The sequence below is a fragment of the Hevea brasiliensis genome, chromosome 14 (genome assembly GCF_030052815.1).
Source record: "Hevea brasiliensis isolate MT/VB/25A 57/8 chromosome 14, ASM3005281v1, whole genome shotgun sequence".
Taxonomy (NCBI): domain Eukaryota; kingdom Viridiplantae; phylum Streptophyta; class Magnoliopsida; order Malpighiales; family Euphorbiaceae; genus Hevea; species Hevea brasiliensis.
The window spans coordinates 78,758,463-78,779,246 of NC_079506.1; the positions used below are offsets into that span (position 1 = coordinate 78,758,463).

General features: G+C 28.7%; 2 protein-coding genes across 2 annotated transcripts; one reads left to right on the plus strand and one right to left on the minus strand.

Annotated features, from left to right (window-relative positions):
* Positions 1-2,799: 2,799 nt before the first annotated feature.
* On the plus strand, positions 2,800-3,451 carry LOC110641467 (probable histone H2B.3). The gene has a single exon (XM_021793190.2). It carries the CDS (start codon positions 2,872-2,874, stop codon positions 3,283-3,285), a length of 414 nt encoding a protein of 137 aa, XP_021648882.2. The 5' UTR covers positions 2,800-2,871; the 3' UTR covers positions 3,286-3,451.
* Positions 3,452-4,691: 1,240 nt separating this feature from the next.
* On the minus strand, positions 4,692-12,865 carry LOC110641463 (uncharacterized). Its single transcript, XM_058133372.1, has 8 exons — positions 12,601-12,865; positions 10,991-12,443; positions 9,697-9,815; positions 6,601-7,230; positions 6,193-6,505; positions 5,402-5,567; positions 5,175-5,277; positions 4,692-5,075 (listed from the first exon to the last, which is right to left on the minus strand). The coding sequence occupies exons 2-8, from the start codon at positions 12,149-12,151 to the stop codon at positions 4,958-4,960; spliced, it is 2,610 nt and encodes an 869-aa protein (XP_057989355.1). The 5' UTR covers positions 12,152-12,443; positions 12,601-12,865; the 3' UTR covers positions 4,692-4,957.
* Positions 12,866-20,784: the final 7,919 nt, after the last annotated feature.

Consider the following 20,784-nt stretch of genomic DNA (forward strand, 5'->3'; position numbering starts at 1 on the left):
AAGTTTGTAAGCTTAATTTAGTCACATGAGTGGGTTAATAATAATTGTAAATTAAAGATATTTTTGTGTATACGCAAATTAGGTTCAGAATGGATATTGATAAAATTTGATAATTGTATGTGATGAAAATGATATAGAAACTGAGAATTTAACAGGTTGTGAATACTATTTTAACAGGTGAATTGTTGAAATTTAGGGGAAACTCTTGCAGTTTCTCCATTTAACAAAAATAGTTAAATTATAATGTAAATAATTTGGCAAGAAAATAAGCAAAATAAATAATGTCATAGAGATAGGTGCTCCGTGCACCAAATATAATATCTCCTTACTCGGTTTCACTGTAAACTAAGTAAGGAGGTGTTACAAATATTTTGATACTATTAATACTATTATTAATTATGCTTTATTTATATTTAATCTAAATGTAATTATCATTAGTATTATGGTTGTTTTAATTAAAACTAAATATAAAGACGTTAAAGCATAATGGACTAAATTGAAAAGTGGAAAAGAGTTTAATTGAATAACTTTGAAAATTTTGAGGACCAAAAGCATAATTAAAAGTTAAAAAAAAAAAAAAAAACTCGGCAGCTTTTTCTCTTTCTTCCTCTTTCTCGTCACCTTCCTTCTCCTTCTCTTTTTCTTTTAGCTGGCGAGCCTCCAGCCACCAACGACGGCCGGCGAGGAGCCCCACCACCCAAGCGACGCTGGTTAGCTATTTGCCAGTTGGAGCAGCACCAACAGCAACGCAAATGGAAGGATTTTCTCCTCCAATGCGCATGCAAGGAAGGGACATTCCAGGCTAAAAGCTAAGAGGTATTTGGTATGAGATTAACAATGGATAATTGATATTTGGATACTTAAAAGAGAATATATTAACTTTTCACCTCATTAATATTTTTATCTTCTTGGTGGTTAAATGTTAATCTTGTGCTTGCATTAATAATTACTCTCTTTAAAGGTTAAAAACTTACGAGGGTAACATTTAATCCTTCATTTTTTAACCTTCTATCAAACATATCTGAAATTTCAATAAACTCAACATTTTATTATTGGAGAAATCTAACACAAAAATATATCAACTAATAAAATAATAAATAATTAAACTTATATATTTATAAATTAAACACTTACGATTACAAAATTATATTATAATTATAAATTTTTCATTATAAATTTCACCTCTTATCATATTCACACATAAATTTACAATTTTTTTTCTATTAATATATTTTCATTTTTATAACATGCACATAGAACACATGTCATAAAAAATGAAAAATATTATATTATAATAATAATAATCAATTTGTTATATTATTTTAAAAAATTATGTATAAAAATATTAAATAATAAGTAAATACAACGAGTACAGCTATACATAATATATATATATATATATATAACAACTTTGTTTTATGCTTTATTTGGTTCAATTTTTCAAAATTTTTTGCTTTTAAAACTAAATAAATTAAAATTTTTAAAATTAAAATCAAATCAAACTAAATTTTTAATGAAATCAAATAAAATTTTTGAAGTCAGTTGATTTTATCGATTATTTTAATCTAAATGGAATATTGTTCACCCTGGGGCTATCAAAAGTTGGTGGGCGATTGGAGCACGGTGACTTGGTGATCGGTCACTAGCGATGGAGGCAAAAAGTGCTGAAGGTGAGGAAGAGAATCAATAAATTGAGAGTTCAAAGAATAGGTTGGCTATAACGACAGACTTTTTAAGTTAGGTTTAGATTGGGGTTCTAAAGATGGAAATCTTAACTGAAATCTTGTGTTTTAACAAATTAGAAAAATTAAATCAAAAAAATTAAATTATATAAATATTAAAATTAAATTAAATAAATTTTTCAAATTATATTGATTCACCAATGATTCATTGGCCAGTGATTAATGAAAAATTGGATTTGAAAGATATCTCAAGTTTAAGTTTATAAGTGTACCGTTTGACCCGGAATCTTATAACTCACTATTTAGCTCCCATAGTTTTCATGCTATTGTAGGGGCTCAGGGGGTGATTAGGTAATTAGTCTAGTTGGCTAATAGTTGGGATACACCTCCGAACGACAAAGAAAAAAAATTATAGTGATTCAATTTAATAATTCAATTTAAACTAAATAATACTTATTCTAATGGTTGCCTTTATGAGATTTACACTCTGTTTTGATAAATTATTAGAAAGAAAGGAATATAAAAGAAAAAAAAATTTTATTTTTTATTATTTTATTTTTCCTCCTTGTGTTTGGATAAATAGAAAATAAATGATGAAAAATAAAAAATGATAAAGGGAAAGTTACTTTTTTGAGTGATTTCTTATTTCCCTCCAATTGGGGAGAAAATAATTAGAGGAAAATACGACAAATTTTCCTCTCCATCTTTATTTTCCTTTTTCTATTCAAACAAAGAAAAATATTTTTTCAAGTTTATTTTCTTTTTATTATTTTTCTTCCTCTTCCTTTTTTACATATCCAAATGGGGGGTTAAGTAGAGATAAAATTCAAAAAAATTAAATAAAAATTTAAATTTTCTCCCAAAAATTAAAAAACAATAATAATAAAATTTTATTAAATTAGGCCTAAAAAACGTGGATGGAAAAAAAGAAAGCCCAGCCTTTAAAAAGAAACCGCGAAGCCCCAAAAGCCTAAAAAGGGCGCCCAAAAATTTTCAACTTTCAAAATCAACCGTCCACTTCCGTGTCCACAAATCCAACCATCCACGTGATCAATCCTCGTCTCTTAAAACTCAACCAATCACCTCTCACCTCTTTTCTCTATATAAACAATTGCATTCTCATCCTTTTGCTTACTCAACGAATCCGGTTCTACCCTTTTCATTATCTCTTGGCAAAATACCTAACGTGATGGCGCCCAAGGCAGAGAAGAAGCCAGCGGAGAAAAAGCCGGCGGAGAAAGCACCGGCGGAGAAGAAGCCACGAGCGGAGAAGAAGTTGCCGAAAGAAGGTTCGAGCGACAAGAAGAGGAAGAAGGCAAAGAAGAGCGTAGAGACGTATAAGATATATATATTCAAGGTGTTGAAGCAGGTCCATCCTGATATTGGGATCTCTAGCAAGGCTATGGGTATAATGAATAGTTTTATCAACGACATTTTTGAGAAGCTCGCTCAAGAGGCTTCGAAGCTTGCTCGTTACAACAAGAAGCCCACCATCACTTCACGAGAGATCCAGACTGCTGTGAGGCTGGTGTTGCCTGGGGAGCTTGCTAAACATGCTGTTTCCGAGGGGACTAAGGCTGTTACTAAGTTCACTAGTTCTTAAAGTTTAGGTTTTCTTATGGTTCTTTAGTGGGTGCTTTAGAGCTATTTGAGTGGTGATATTAGGGATCTAGGGTTTCTGGATGTAAATTGTGTTTCTGGGTTATTGTTTTTTTTTTTTTTTAATTGAACTTTGACTGGTTTAAATTAATGAATTTTCTGGTTCCTAATTCTTCTCTTAATGCCAGCTTTAGATGCCTTAAATTTTGTGGGTTTCAACTAATTTTGTTTTTCAAGCTCTTTTTTGTGAGAGAGGTCTTCGCATTTTTTGCAACTAGCTGATTCTAAATCAAATTTTCTAATGTGATAGCTGGATGGAAGTTCGAGATTGGCTAAGAACCGATTATGCCTGGTGAGGAGTTTGTTTCCCTTGTTGCTTTCACATTGTAAGCTAATTGGGTCTCATATGCTTATTATAGGTAATTATACAATTGAGCTTCAATAATTTATGACCAAGCTAATGATGTTCAAGTTTTGTTGCTGAATACTCGGTGTTTCTAATATTATAATTATAATTATGTATGAGGTAAAGAGTTCTTATTTAGTGACTAAAAAAGAGATGGAATTGATTAACTTGTTTAAATATCTAATAAAATGGATGATGCTTTCCATGTAATTATTATGTTGCAAATTGTATAAAAATACTCTTATTTGATAGAGATGCATGATAGAGTGGTTAAAGTTACAGATTTTTCTTGGAGCCAAGTTAGGTTTTTGATTTTATGGATTCTGAAAGCAAGTCTAAACGCCTATTGGTGCCAAATTTTGAAATGCCTTTATTGCTTGTCATGATCTACTTTAGATATCTATAAGTGCTTGCCCTGGTAGTACAGGTTCTCATTTTGTGACTATTACTCTTTAACAAGCATTCTTAAAGTCATTGAGTTTGATGGGGTTGTTTCAAATTTAGTTGGAAGTTGCAGAACTTCCACGGAGGCTACGCTGCAGTTTTTACCAAGATAACTTGAATGCTTTTGATAATCTTAAGATATACATTATATTGACAATGAGAGTTGTTACTTTGGCTCTTTTGTTCTGTCAAATGTCAAGTTTGCATCAGTTGACTCCAATAAGCAGCACGATGCATTGGCATAATATCTGTTGCTGATTGAAGGAAACTATTGGGTAATAAAAGACTGTTACTTCACTCGCAAGGGTATTTGTAACTGTTATGTAGGCTTTCAATAGATATCAGTTAGTGTTTGAAATTTTGGTTGTGATCAAAAGCGTAAGTTTTTTCCTCCTCTATTGATTGTGGGGGGATGGGGGAGTGTTGTGGAATTGTAGGTCTCATGCAGCAGCCGAGGAGCTTCTCCTGCTGCTGATTTTTTACAAAGCATATTTATTCTTTAGGAAGTTTTAGCTGATATGTGGAAGAAATGGTTCCTAAACTAGTCTGTTTGGAACGAGTTACAATCAGTTAAGAGTTGGTTCTTGAGCTGCTTCGAATAGTTACAGATAAATGTTTTCTAACAAAACATTTTATTTACGGAAGAATGAAAAATTGAGGTGCCATTTGTTATTCCAGTTATACATTGGAAAACATTCCATATATAATCAGAAAAACATTGGCTACAACTGGACACTCTGCAGATACCACAGAACCTGAGGAGCTTTTCCCACTTGATCACAAAATCTATTCAATTTCAATTATGTTCATTTTTTTCCCCACCTCTTTACAGTATGGAGTATGCTCTGATCACTTCAACAATTGGTGCTCGACACAATGGGCACTTTCCTCCTCCGCGAACTAATTCGTTTGCACATTTAGAGCAAGTGCACATGTGACCACATCTGCATATGTGCAGTTTGAGCAAAGTAGTCAGTAAACAAAACATCATCAAAGTTGCCTTCTTGTAGAGATGAAAATTTCACAGCATAAGGCAGGGATACCTGTACAATAATGAATCAATATGGCTGTCACAACAAACGCAACATGTGCCTTTCCTTACATGACCCCACTTCGATCCATCCTCGGATGTCTCAGCACTCAACCCTGTAAAATTATGCATGTTTAAAGATGAATATCAATGATAGAAAAGCAAATAATCAAGACTTTATAGCCCTAAGCAGCATTAAAACTCTGCTCTAAGGATGAAAATAAAAGTGAACGCACAAACCTTTTTCACCAGCTGATCGATTCAGAGCTGCAGACACTTCCTGTCTAACAGAACGCTGCAACTCAAGTTGCATATCCATGCAGGCATCCAACATCCTTTGCATGTGGCTCATTCCTTGCTGAAGTCTTGCCATGTCTGCTCTCAAGTCATTAATCATCTCCCACTCCTGCACCCCACAACATAATCCTCGTTTAAATTATCACATCACATATTACTAAAAGTAGACTGTCATTGGCAGAATGCCATTATCGGCAAACTCTCTATAGTGCATATTGGATATGAATAGGCCTAGTTTAACATTACAAACAAGTGTAGAGAGTGTAAGAGTTGATAGTTATGAAGTCTTAGAGCACCTTAAAATGATTTCATCATTTGAAAAGTAAATGGTGCAACATTAAGAACAGAACATCCAACATATCTAACGCATTCCAATCTTCTAAACATTTTCATAACTCCAGGAAAGATGGAAGGAATCGCAATCATCAGTGTGTGTGTGCGCGCGCATGTGTGTGTGTATAGAAAGATTAATTCATAAATCATACACCTCAATTTCAGTTTTCTTCCCTGAACCATCTATTTTCATGTTTTTGTACTTGAAACAATGGTTCAAAAGAAATAAACCTAAACAGATTTTTCGGAAAAAAACATGTCCTGGTAACCATGGCACAATTAAACATAATGCCTCACCAGAAATTCCATAAAGAACCAATGAGAGAAAAAATAAAAATTGATCACTTGGTTGATAAAACCCACTAAATTGTTCCAAGCTTTATTCTGAAAAGATGACTCACAAGTTCTGAGCGATGCATGCTATGGCGAGACCAGCTAGCGTGATGCAAATCCTGGTGCCACAGAGGCTGAGGTGGGGGCACAGGTGGAGTTGGCAAAACCAATGAAGGTCTGTTCATAACATCACGTTGATCCTCATTTTGTTCATCTCTCTGCTGGTCCTCATCTCGCTCTGGTGAAGTGCGAGTTGGTGTTGGTAAGTTTCTGTGCAGATCCCAATCAACAGGAGCACGGCCTTGCCTGTCCACATATGACTGTATTAATTGGTCCAGACTTTCACGGAAGCCACTATGAAGAAGATTAGATACACTTCTCCTACAAGATGAAGAGAAAATTTCATTATCTTGGTGATAAAGGAAAAGTGCTATGAAGCTCAAGAAATAAGACCATCATTCTCCATCATCAAATACCTGCTCAAAAGTTCCCTAAGTTCCATACTATACACATTATCATCGTCCGGTGGATGAAATCTATTAAATCTTCTCATTGGAACAGCACGGCGCATTCTTGGAGGATCCGAAGGTCCCTGTGTCCAATTTTCAATAGCTTCCCGAGAGCTATTCTCATGCCAAACTCTCTGAGCTTCTTCTGGACGACTTTGTTCACTCTGGACATTTCCAGTTCTTTCCTGGGGCCAGTCATTAACTGAATTCTCTTGCCAATTCCCATCCATCGGTTGTTCTGCATCACCATTTCTCCATTCATTAAACTGACTATAGTCTGACTGTCGCCAGTTTCGTCCCTCATCATCTGTAATTTGTCCCTGCCAACCCTCTCCTTGGTTAGCCGTTTCTTGCCAATTCATGTTATTGGCAGCTGTGTCACTTTGTAAGTTGTCTGCTTGATCAGACAGCCTATTGATGTCACTTTCTTCACTTCTAGGTTGCAATTGCTCATTATCTTCAAGTTGGATATTCTGGGAAGTGTTTGTCTGACTCCAATCATTTCTAGAATCATTGACATTACTATCAAGTGTGCTATCAGAATGGCCACTTACTTGGCCACGAACAATATTTTCCAACCTGGAACGGAACCCTTCCCTGAAAGAGAAAACAATCCAATATCAGGAAAATCATATAACACCCACTATGTCTCTTATCTACTGCTGTCGTTCAAATAAACCAAAGAACAATAAGCATAATTACTAAAGGAATATGGTATTACTCTAGAATCAAGAAAAAACAAAAAAAAATCCCATAAATTCATTAATAAGAAAAAGGACGCACACATGACATTGCATATGTGTTTCAACATAATAAATATCCTAAACACGTGCACACACAAGAGGGAAGGAGGGAGGGGGTGGGAGAGAGCAGAAAAGTAACATCTATTGTCTTGTCCTGTCCAGGCAAGATATGTTGTGTAAAATTTACAAACGTTGGAAGGTGCATCAATTGTAAAATGGTCATCATATGAATGATTTGTTTTAAACAAAAGGGGGTTAGAGAGGGTAAGAGCGGGAAGAGGAAAGGAGAGGGAGCATTGGAAACCAAAATACATGTTCTGCATAGCTTTTGATAATGTTATAGACCATATGGCCATTTAGAATAGCAGTGCTCAGCTAATGTCTATATCTGACAGCTTATGTAAAATCCAGCAGCAGCACACACATTAGATTTATAATCTGCACAGCAGCCACAACATCCACAATTTGGTAAAAGCAACGAGATGTGAACCTCAGAAATAAGACCCTCCAATAGTGCAGCGTTGTGACACCATTATCCAGAGCTATACTTTTACAATTTCTCTCTTTTTTTATTTTCCATTATTCCACAGATCCCCCCCTACTTTCTCCCTTCTTTTATTTTCCATTATTCCACAGATCCCCCCACCCAAACCCCCCCCCCAAAAAAAAAAAAAGATTTAAGAGTTTGTCATGCATTACTCTGTATACAGTGTTTCCAACAGTACATCACACCATGCAATCAATATCACTATTCACTAATATAATTTGAAATGCAGCCATCAGATGCAATAAGCAAAACCTGTATTTAATTCATGGCTGCAACCTGTATTCACTCAGTTAACTTTTAACTTAATTAACATTTATATGCTCTTGAAGGGTTAAATGTTAACCTTTGGGGGGATTAGGTTAACAATTACCCTTAACCTCTTTGGAAGTTAAAACTTGTAAGTGTAACATTTAACTTTCTATACTTTCTACGAAACACATCCTTAATGAAGAAGACTACAAGGTTAATATGTTGCAATAGATAGGAACATCACATAAGCAAATGGAAATGAAGAAAATGAATTAAAAAGCCATCTGGTGCTAACTATCATCTTTCTTATGTAATAGAACTGCTGAAAAATTTACTTTTAAAAATTATTATTAAAATTCCCATACTCATCAAGGAATGTGCACAAATTAACCATTCCTCAACAATGAATCACTTGCACAAATAACTGTAATGAAAAAACATTGGATGCCTTGTTCTCAAATCACTCAAAAGAAAGTTGTATGGTAAATTACACTAACGGTCAGTTAACTTTATGGATTGTTTCATTTCAATCAATCAATTTCAATTTGTTAAAATAATATCATTCAAGTTTAATTTTTGTTCAAAAAAAGCCATTATGAAGTGCTATAATAGGTTGTCTGGTTGCAATAAAATTAACTTTTTGCCCTCTTTCTCCCTTCTCTTTTTCCATCTCTATCCCTTCTCTATTTCTTTGAATCAAAATAAACATTAGTTTTACAATATAAAATTTGATATATTAAAATTTATTAATTTTATTCACAATTTTTAATTTTTAATAATTTTATCTTAATTGCCGAACATAATTTCCATTGTATTTAATTTTTTCCAATGCAACCATCAATTTTTTGTTTTTGTTTTTTTTTTTTACTAATTGATAACTACCCATGATGATCTAATTCTATCATTATTATAAGACCTTTCAATCTTCATTTTAACATTAAGGTGCATTAAAATTTTTAGTCATTTAGCGAAATCGGGTGATTTTATTTATGCACTCTTTTTCTGTCACCATTAAATCTTATCCCTCTATAATAAATTATGAGCATTAAAAAATTTTAATATATCAAATTTTATGTTATAAAATGATTCAAAGAAATAGAGAAGAGATAGAGATAGAGATAGAAAAATAGAAGGGAGAAAAGGGAGAAAGGTAATTTTAGTTTGACAACAGGATAATCTATTATAGCAAGTCATGGTGGCTTTTTTTTGAACAAAAAATAAGGTTGAGAGATATTATTTTAACAATTTGAAATTGATTTACTGAAATGAAACAATCCTCAAAGTTGAGTGACAGTCAGTATAATTTACCAGAAAGTTATATGTGTCTACGATCATCCTAATATAAGATCCATTCCATGTTTGTGCTTAGTAGTGTCATCAAAAATAAAATTACAGTTAGCTAAAGGCAGATAAGAATAATAATAGAATCCAAGAAAGCAAAATGCAAAATATTTAAATAAGTAATAACAAAAATATTCAAGAACAGTCAAAAGGCTTGTGTCATGAAGAGAGAAAAATCGATACCTCAAGCCAGAAACAGTATGACGTTGTCTTAATTGAACTAGTTCGCTTGCAGCCATTGAAGGTGGTCTCTCTTCTTCAACAGGTCTTTCATTTCGCAAGAATCTACCTCTCAGTAATGACTGGAAAAAATACTAAATTTTAGTAATCAAGCTGTTGATTGTATATAAACCAAAACCCAACAATAATATATTGGAAAACCTTTTAAAGACCAGAAGGGAGAATCTCAATTATAAATGAAATTTTAAAAAAATTAAGATTTCCTTTGTTGAAGATAAAGGTTTATACTATAAACCTGAAGCTACAACATCTAAATTCAGTAATTCAAAGATTAGAAGTTCATGCCTTGGGGAGGGAGATATAGAATTCCCTCCGTGTCTAATCAATCACATAAAAGTATAAACATGAAACCTATTGTATTTATATCTACAGCAAAAACAAATATAAATTTTGAAGTCATGCAACCAACAAGTGAATTTTCCAAATGAATATGATATTACCACAATTTATAATGGCCCAAAGGAATCTCATTACGATAAGCTAGGAACTACCACAGTACTATGACAGTGAAACAAAATTGCACAACTGTATACAGTAAATTAAAATGGATCTAGTTGAAGATAAAAGAATAAGGAATAAAACTACATCAAAATTCAACCCAGAAAATGAGCAAAATCCCAAAAGAAGAAGAAGTAAAAGCCTAGAAAAAGCCCTTGAAAACCCCACTTTTCTAGTTAAAAATAATAATAATTATCAATTAATCCTACTTAATAATAATAATTAAGTGGATCTGCTTAAAGTCAAATAGTATTCAATCTTCCTAGAAAACATAATTATTAAAAAAAAAAAAAAGGGGGAAGGGGAAGGAGGAGGGAGAAAGGGGTTACCAAAAAACAGGGTTTAAGAAGCCCAAACTTTCCACTGAAGTGAAATCCAATTATGTGAGGATCATCCGTTTTTTCTCACTCAACTGACAAATATTTACATTAAGAGAAACCTGTATGACTTTATTAGTTTAAAGATTCCTCGCAAACAAACAAGTTGAACTTAAGCAGATATTGAGACCAAAAGTATCAATCATATAAGAAAAATACACTGTATGTAGACAAAATATATTATCCGCATCAGCAAAAATTGCTGACAACTATATCATACAAAATGAAGGTTTATGCTAAAACAAGAACCGTGTAGTTCACAATGATTTATATTGATGAAATTGCCAGAGATTCAAGCATGGTACATAACAGCATGATAAGAAATACTAACATAAATAAACTCATTATATTAAAGAACCAACCTGTATGCGGTTACGATGAGCAAAATCAGAGACAGCCCGATGCTCCAACAATCCTTGAAGTTCCCTCTGTCTTTCCCGCTCAATCCTCACGAGTAGGTCAAGAAGAGCTTGTCTTCCTCGAAGCCTCAGCATGTCTCGACGAATATGTTCTGGTTGCCCTTCATCATTGTCAGCAGCTGACCCATCACGAACTCTGTCAACTTGTGCATCAAGTCTGGCAGCCTGCTCTTCCCTCCGTCCCCCACGACCTCCTCGCTGCTGACTTGCCATCTGCACCCACTCCCTAACAATTCTAACTCTTTCACGTTCTGTCTCACCAAGCCATTCCCCTCGAGGACTGCTATTCCTGTGGGACACATTAGATGTATGATCACTAATGCCAGTCTCCATCCATCCTCGAACAATCTGCCTAACCCTCTCCCTCTCAACTTCGCCAAGATCGGGAGATTGCTCTCTGCTAGACCCATTATTGTCCCCACGCTCATTCTGTGAGCCCAGTCGCTCATGTGACCAAGGACCAAATTCATTCTCACTCTCACTTGCATCCACCAAACTTCCCTGATTCTCACTACCCCGACTCTCTGACATGTTTGTACTTGACATATTTGTATTAGACTCCACACTTCTTTGCTGTCTCAATCTCTCCCTCACTCTCTCCCGTGCCCTATTCAATAAATGCTCATCCTCTAACTCCCGCCACATTTGAAGAATTGCAGATGCCTGAGTGCTTGGCCGTTCAACCGCCCCCTGCCTCCTTGACGTGGGCGACTGAGACTCGCTCAAAAATGAAGAATCAAGCATGGAAACCGTATGCAAACCTGCAAGTGCCATCAACTCTGACTCACGATTCCTCCTCTCAATAGTGGTTATCATCTCCTGTGCCTGACGAGCAGCCCAACGGCTTAATATGCGGGAGTGGCGCCTCCTCGCAGCCGATGACTCGGCCAAGTCATCACCCTCTAGATCTGACCTACGTCTCCTGCGGACAAGCTGATCCCCCTCGTCATCCTCTTCCTCCGCGTTACGAGTGGAGCTACATGAGGCGAATGACATACAATCATCCAAGTGGCCACGCATCAATTCCTCAAATCCCAGCTCGAATTCAGCTTGGGCATCATCGGTTGATTCAGGTTTTTGTTGTAAAGGTTGAAAATCTGTCATCCTCACAATCCCTACCCCCACCTCACACCACCACTCTCAAAACGCCATCTATAATAATAATAATACTAATAATAATTTCACGAAATATACATAATTACCCAAAAACCCCACTAAATAATCCTAAAAAAAAAACATTAAAAAATTAATGAATCTCTGAAAATCCTAAACCGAACCCTAAATTCAGTTTCAAACTACTTATCCAAAAATTACAAAAAAAAAAAGAAGAAAAGGGGGGAAAAAAGAAAACACGCCCTAATTTGATTCTGATCGATAGAATCTGAATTCATATCACCTGATCACATTTACAAAAATCAAAATTAAACAAAGAAATCTAAAATTACACAATTTTTATCAAAAAGAAAAAGAAATCAAATAGAGAAAATGGGAAACATTTAAATTGAAATAATGCTAAAAATATTGGGGATTTGGGAGCGTGGAGAAACACGCACCTATGAAACTGTACGTATTCTATTTTCTCTCTTTCATATTCTTTCCTGTGTCAAAGTGAGAAAGAAACAAGAACCCAACATTCTTTTCTATTTGTATACAGAAGGAAAAGAAAAGAAAAGAAAAGAAAATGTGAAGTGTAAAGGGGGAGATTGAAGAAGAAGAAGAAAAGAGAAAGCTCATAAATTAGAACGATATCACAATTTATAAAATACAACAGGGAGAATGATTATAGAGAGAGAAACAAAAGAGCATTTCTAGAGAGAGATAAAGAAAGCACAGAGGCTAAGAAGGAGGGAGAAAGAAATTTATTATTATTATTATTTTAATTAATTTATTTATTTTTTAATTTAATTTTGGTTCGTGAAAAGACAACGGATCTAAAGAGAGCGCCGATCTAAAGATGATTGACACGTAGGCTACATTTTGATTTTTAATTTATTTTTTGTGGTCACATGACCTAATGCCAGGTCATATTTACACGTGGCATTTTCCTTTTTTATTTTTTTTAAGGGTGAGAGTGCCTGATATCTAAACAGTTAGATCAACCACTCGACTTGGTCTTCTTTTTTCTCATCCTAAAAAAATACATGGAATTCTGTTTTTTGAATTTATCTTCTAAAATATTTTTTATAAATTTTTGCTTAATAAATAATTATATATATATATATATATATTATATATTCATCATATAATTTAGTATCTAATAAAAACAAAAATAGTAATAAAAAAATCATATTTAATTAATTTATGATGTTTCTCCTCAACTAAAAATTATTTATGATGAATGAATTTAACTTAATATGGAAAAGAAAAGGCCAATTACAAAATAAACTTGTTAAGAAAAAATTTAATATTGAAGATTAAGAATGAGCAAAATTTGGTTGAAATTGAAAAAATTGATTGAATTGGTTTAATTTAAATTTTATTTTAATTTTTTAAATAATTTAGTTACATTTACTTTTAATTTTAGAAAATTCATTTTATTTTGTTTAGTTTTGGTTTTTGAAAAAAAAAATTATTTGATCCAAACCAAATTAAATAATTTTATAATCAAAATTTGAGGTTAAAATCAAATTAAATTAAAATAAATCGATTTGGTTCAATTTATTGAAAATTATTAATATATATTTTTTTTAATTTTTCAATATTATGAAACATTTATTCAAGCAGCTACCACCTTTGTAGCCTAGAATTCATATTTGTCTTGTGAATGTCCTTATAGCAATGAGCAAAATTGTAAACAAGTGTCGTAGCTGACAGGGAAATCAATTAGGACCACAGCCTTAATTTGATATATATAATTAGCTGCATGTAAAATCAATGTTAAAGAAGATATTGGCAAGTCATATTCGTAGTTACTTCAACACCTAATTATGCTGAAAAAAAAATATATATATATATATATATATATATATATATATATATATATATATATATATATATAATTTGGGAGAAAAAGAAAAAAAAAATCTGAAATGTCTCCATACGATATGCCAAAAGTTTGTATTTCAATGAAAATAATTTTTCATTCTTACATTATCATCAAATAATATTACAAATTTTAAATAATAATAATAAAAATGATAAATTAATTGAAAATTTTTAAATTTTAGTTTGTTTAAATAAACACAATATAATAATTAAATTTCGTGAATCATTCAATGTTAAAATATGATAGATTTTAATAATATATAGAGAAAATGAATTAGATTTAATTTTACTAAAAAAAACTAGCTTATGTCAAGAAAAATAATAAATATTTTAGGCCCTGTTTAAATTAAAGTTGGAAAGTGAAAAAAAAAATCTTGAAAATATATTATTTTAAATATGTTTTAAAAAATAGTTAAAAAAGTGTTTAGTTATTTTCGGGTTATTATAATTAAAATATATTAAATTTAAGAATGTTTGACTTAATATATAAAAATTAATTTATAAGCAAAACTTATAAGTTAATTTAATTATATAAATATTTAAAATTTTACACTGTTATATGTTTAGTTAAAATATTTATAAGTAACTAATAAATAGTTAATATATCTTAAAAAATAACTTATAAACACATTTGTTATTAAAATAACTAAAAATAATATTAAATTAGATTTATAATTAAATTTTAAAAATTAAATAAGATAATATAATAAAATATTTGATCAAATTAATTTATAAGTACATAATTTATAAGTATCAAAATGAAAAATTGAGTTTCTAAACTTATTATTTTTTTTTAACTTATAAGCTCTATTTATAAGCCTAAAAATTATCATAAATAAATATATTAACTTATTTTTAGAGCTTATAAATTAATTTAACTAACTCATGATCTATGATAAATATCCTATTAAATTTTATTTTTTTAATTAATATATTAAAATAATTCCAATAATAACTCCAATATTAATCATTAGTCTAGTCTATAAATTTAACTTTATAAATCACCTTTTCCTTACTCAACCAAGCATTGGACCTCAGTAACAATGGGCCTACTTCAATATATAATCAATAGTCTACTTCAATAGCATTACTATTAAAAAAAAAAAAATCCTCCTTTAATTATACCATTTAATATAAATCAAGATTTCAAATATATAGAGTAAAATAAGGTGATTATATCTAAAGTATTTAATAAAAAAAAATATTTACAATATGGACTCATTATAAAAAAAAAGTAATTGACACTTTATATATAATTTTTTATTTTTCAAGATGTGCACTGTAAAAGTGCGTAAATTATATTACCTTTCATCTCAATTACATCCAAAATAATCCTTATAAAAGTTACTAATAATAAATATATTAATTAGTCCTCTCAGTTTTTATTGGACATAACCAATGTATTTACTACTTAGCCACTTTATTCACCATAAAAGTATAGCTCCTCCATCAATAGATAATAATTTTTTTCTTCTTTAATTCTATACTATTTTTCCACCTTAGGTCGGAATCTTTTTTCTTCTGTGGAACTGCAACCTTAAGCTGAAACCTTCCTCTACGAGAATGCAATGGGCAAAAGCCCATTTTTAATGGCCAAAATCTCTCTTTATAATGAGCAATAACTCCACTGTATGAAATAAAAGTTACTCTCTTTAATGGGGTGAAGCCACTTTTCATGGGTACAATTATATAATTTTTTTATAATACTCGTATTTATAATGTTAGTCATCAAATTATAATCTAATTAGAAATTTTATTAAATTAAAAAATAACACTAAAATAAAAATTTTACTATATGCATGAAATATATCTTTATCATATTGAGAAATATTTTTTCCACTCAAATTAGAAAAAAAATCTTCTAAATTAACTAAGATTTTAAGTAATAAATCCAATACAAGAGTTTTAAAAATAAATAAATCATTAATGTTTAAATTTATAAATTTTATATTTATCAAATCAATATTTAATTATTAATATAATGGCTTATATATTTTAGTTAAAAATATTTTAATATAATGTCAATCATGCAAAAAGGTACATGAATGACATTGAAATAATACAAAACATAGACAAAAATCAAAGAAGTAATTGCTTTAGAGAGAAAAAAAAAAAAAAAAAAGAGTACTTTTTGAAGCCTCAATTTCAACTCTCATAATGAAAAAGGGCTAAACTTAATCACATAGAACTTAAACTCCCAAATGGAAACAATAATGAAAAACAGGAAAAAGATGAAGCACACTACACTAGCTATAAGCTAAGGTAGGCTGAGGCTGTAAAAATAGAATATAAATTTAATATATTAGTTAATTCCTTAATTATTATTTTACTTACTCTTTAATTATTTCAAGCTTAAATCAAATTTTTTATTAGTTAGTGAGAGAAAAATTATTGTTATGGTGACTAAATAGTTATAGGCTTAGAAATAGATAAACTATACAATTATATTTTTCTAAGTATAAGAATAAATAAAATTTAAATTAATGCTTAAAATATCAAATAAATTATAAAATAAATGAAATAAAAATATAAAAACAATAAAGAGACTAAATAGTTATTTTTCATATAATTAGATAATATTTTTATTATTTGATTTATATATATATATATATATATATTGAGAATTGAAAAGATAAGATACTATTTTTTTTAAAAGAAGACTTTATTTTTTCATTTGATTAGAAATTAATTTTTTTTAAATACTCTTTAATATTAAGAATATAAAAATATATTTTGGAGAAACAAACAGAACCTAAGTTAACTTTGACAGTTAAATTTTCGAATATAAAAATTAAAAATTGAGAGATAAATTATAGGAAAAAAAACTCAAAAAACGTTTTTTATTTTTTATTTTTTGGGTATTTTAGGTAAGGACCATTTGGAATCTTGAAATGCCACAAGGGAAATCAGGTCCTTGTCTTACTCTTCCCTCCAATGGGTGTTTGGATGCCCTTTTCATTGATGCTGATATTTGGAATATATTTTGAATATCTGCCAATAGCTGGTCCTCTCTTTTTTAGGTACACCAAAACAGTTCTTTCACAGAACAATTTAATATTAAGGCAACATATTCATTTAACCCCTAATTTTTTAAGTGATGTTTTATTGAGTCTCTATATATTTACTTGATCACATTAAATCTTTAAAAAGTTATTTCTATTCATATTATATTTTTTAGGCTAATTATACAATACACCGATAACGCTAAATTTTAGTGCTTAATCAAATACAAATTTTCACATTTTCCATATTAATAGAAAATGAAACATATAATTTTGTATAGAGAGTATGTGTTCTAGAAGCATACAATAGTTTCTCAACTTTTTATTAGGCTTAATTATCTATCTAGAGTGCATTAATACAAAAAATTGCATTTTTTAATTTTTAAAAATTTAAAATTAGAAATTCTTTTCATTGCCTCTCTCACAATTAGGATGATAACAAGTCAGATATTTGTGAATACTTACTTGACTGAATTCTAGTAGAATGAATTAGAGTTTGAAGAATAATACATGTGATGGATTCAAGTCAGGTTTGGATTTTACATGTTGAATATCCGTCACCTAAATTTATTTATATGAATAATTAATTAAATATATATTTTTTATAATAATATTTATAAATCTTTATATATTTTTATTATAAATAAAATATAATTTAATTATTTTATGAAATTATTAAAATTTTAAAATATAAATTATTAAAAAAAATTTACTAAATTATTGATTAAAAATTAAAATTAAATAAATTTAGATATCTTTCAAGTAATAAAAATCAAGCTCCACATGAATTTGAGTAATTAAAAATAAATTTAATAGAATTTAAAATGTGTTTAAAGTCCATTTATTTTATAAAAAATAGTTTTTTGAAAAATAATTTTTATATTTTTTAGTATTTAGGGTATTCAAGAAAACGAGTTAACAAAAAATATTATTCTTATAAAAAGAGAAAATTATTTTTTATTTTATAAACTTTAATAATTTATAATATAAATATACACTATTAATTTAACATTATAATTAAATAATAAAAAATAATTTATAAAAAATATTTTTTTATATATAAATTACTTTATAAAAAATAAATAAAATCTAAATATTAAAAATATTAATAAATTTAAATTCAAGTAAAGTGATTTTCAGTTAATCTAATCATTATCATTCTTCTCACTTAATATATATATTAGCAACCTCATCACCATGCAAATGCAATCTCCAACAACTATTAACCCAATCATGGTGAGCAATTACCCTCTTTCTATTTTCTTGTGCTCTTTTGAGTTTTTATTTTCCCTAACTTTTTTCTTCTTTGAGCATGTGTCCTGGTAGACTAAATTAACTTTTCTCCCAAACAAAAGTTAAACTGCATTTCAACCTAATCACTTCTTTATCTATAAAAAAAAAAAAATAATTAAATTTTCATATAATTATATTTATTTTTATTTTTAAAATATTTTTTAAAATTAAAAAATAAATTCTTTTACTCTAAATATAAAAATTAATAAAAAATAAAATAAATTAAATCTTGTAAAATTGGATATAATTTTTTTAAAATGATTTCAAGAATATAATGGTAAATGCCTTCCCATATTTTAAAATGGAGAAGAGGCACTCTTAAATGATATTTTATATAAATATCAATATAAATATTTACTTTAAAAATATTATATTTATTTTATAATAAAGTTAAATTTATATTTGCTGTACCTTAACAAAATACAATAAAAAAGTGTTTTAATTAAAAAAAAATTATTAGCATGTCTATGATATTGATCTAAAACAAAAATTATTTTGCTTGGTGGGTTCATTTATTGAAGGGTTTGCATTAATTTGTTTAATGCTAATTAAGGGATTATTAGTATTGATTAGGAATGGCTCATAAGTTAGTCTTCTCTCAAATTATGCTTTGTGAGACAAAAATGGGTAATTTGATGGTCCTAATTAATAATTAATGGAGAAATTTTAAAAAACTAAAATTAGTGGGCTATCTAGCCAATCTCTATTTAGCATATATTAAAATAATCATTTTCTATTTTTTAATATTGTAAATTATGGTCACCTTTCCTTCTCTGCTATGCTTGATAGAAACCAGGCAACATTACACCAAAATTTGACCAAAATTCTCTCTCTCTCTCTCTCTTTTAATTTATTTTGTTTAAAAAATAATTAATAATAGAAAATATAGAAAACACAATACAATCACATAATAAGGTTAATCCTTATTTAATTAAGGATGTGATTTCTTATATATATGTAAAATAAATTTTCAATTTATCCAAATTCAATTGATTCTCTGAGAAAAAAAAATCAATTGGTTCATAATCTATTTTAATTTATAAAAAAAATTAAAAATAATTTATAAAAAGTGAAATTATTAAAAAATATTACTCACTTTTTTTATAATTATATCATACACTTATTAAATTATCAACTAAACCTTATACTTTTTAATTTTTTATAATTATACCTATCATATATTGGTGTGACGTGGCATTTAGCATATTATGACGTGAATGATTGTTAAATAATTAACGGACCTGCGATGATAGGGTATAATGAAAAGAAATTGAAAAAGATAAGAGATTATAGGATATAATTATAAGAAATTGAAAAGTATAAGATTTAATCGATAATTATAAGGTATAATTGTAAAATAATTGAAAGTACAAGTTTTTATTTTAATTTTCTCTTTATAAAATTAAAATTTTCATCAAACATTAATCAATTAACTTATATAATTTAATCAAAAATTAATTTAATAAATTAAAATTTTAATTTAAAGTTAAATAAATAAATCAATAGATTTGTTTGATTGATTTGAATTTTAATTGATAGATTATTCTTACAATTGTAAATATTTTCTTCCTTGCATTTTATTATTACTGTCATTTTTATTTCATAAATTGCATCAATCGTCTCTTAATGTACATGACTTTTTCATTTTAACCATTCAATTTTAATTTGTCAAAATAAAATCTCTCAACTTTAATTTAGAAAAAATCAAACTAACATGCAATAATAAATTTTTAAATTAAAAAAAAATAAAATTGCCTTTTCATCATCTTTTTCTTTTTTTTTTTATTTTTCTTACTTTTCTGATTAAATTAACTAATAATTATTATCAATAAATTATTTTATTTTAACTAAATTTATTTATAAAATTATTAATTATAATTTAATTTATAATAAACTAGAAAAAGGTAATAATAATATAAAATATAAATTTCAAAATAATATTTTATAAGTATAAGATATTTATCAATATTTTAATTTTTATATAAAAAATAATAAACAATAAATAATAATTTATAGATTTGTTTTGATTAAATATTAATTCAATATTAATTAAAAAAATTGAACTTGTTTTGAAATAAATAAAATTGAGAGATTTTATCTTAATCAATCGAAGTTGAGGGATTGAAATAAAATAAACATCTAATTTGAGGGATAAGCGATGTAATTTATTTCATTTTTATCCCTTGTTGACCTCCTTTTAATCACTTGATTCATGGTTAAATTGATAAAAATTGATGAATAAATCAAATAATTAACTGAAATAAATGTATGGATTAAATTATATATTTAAAAAATATAAATTTTTTTAATGCATATTGCATATTATTGTACTCATTTTACATATTTGTAATTTAATTTTTAATATATAATTTTTTTAAATTTTTTATATATGATATTATGTTATCATAGTATTATAAATATTATATTTAATTATTTATATTAAAATATTAATTTTAA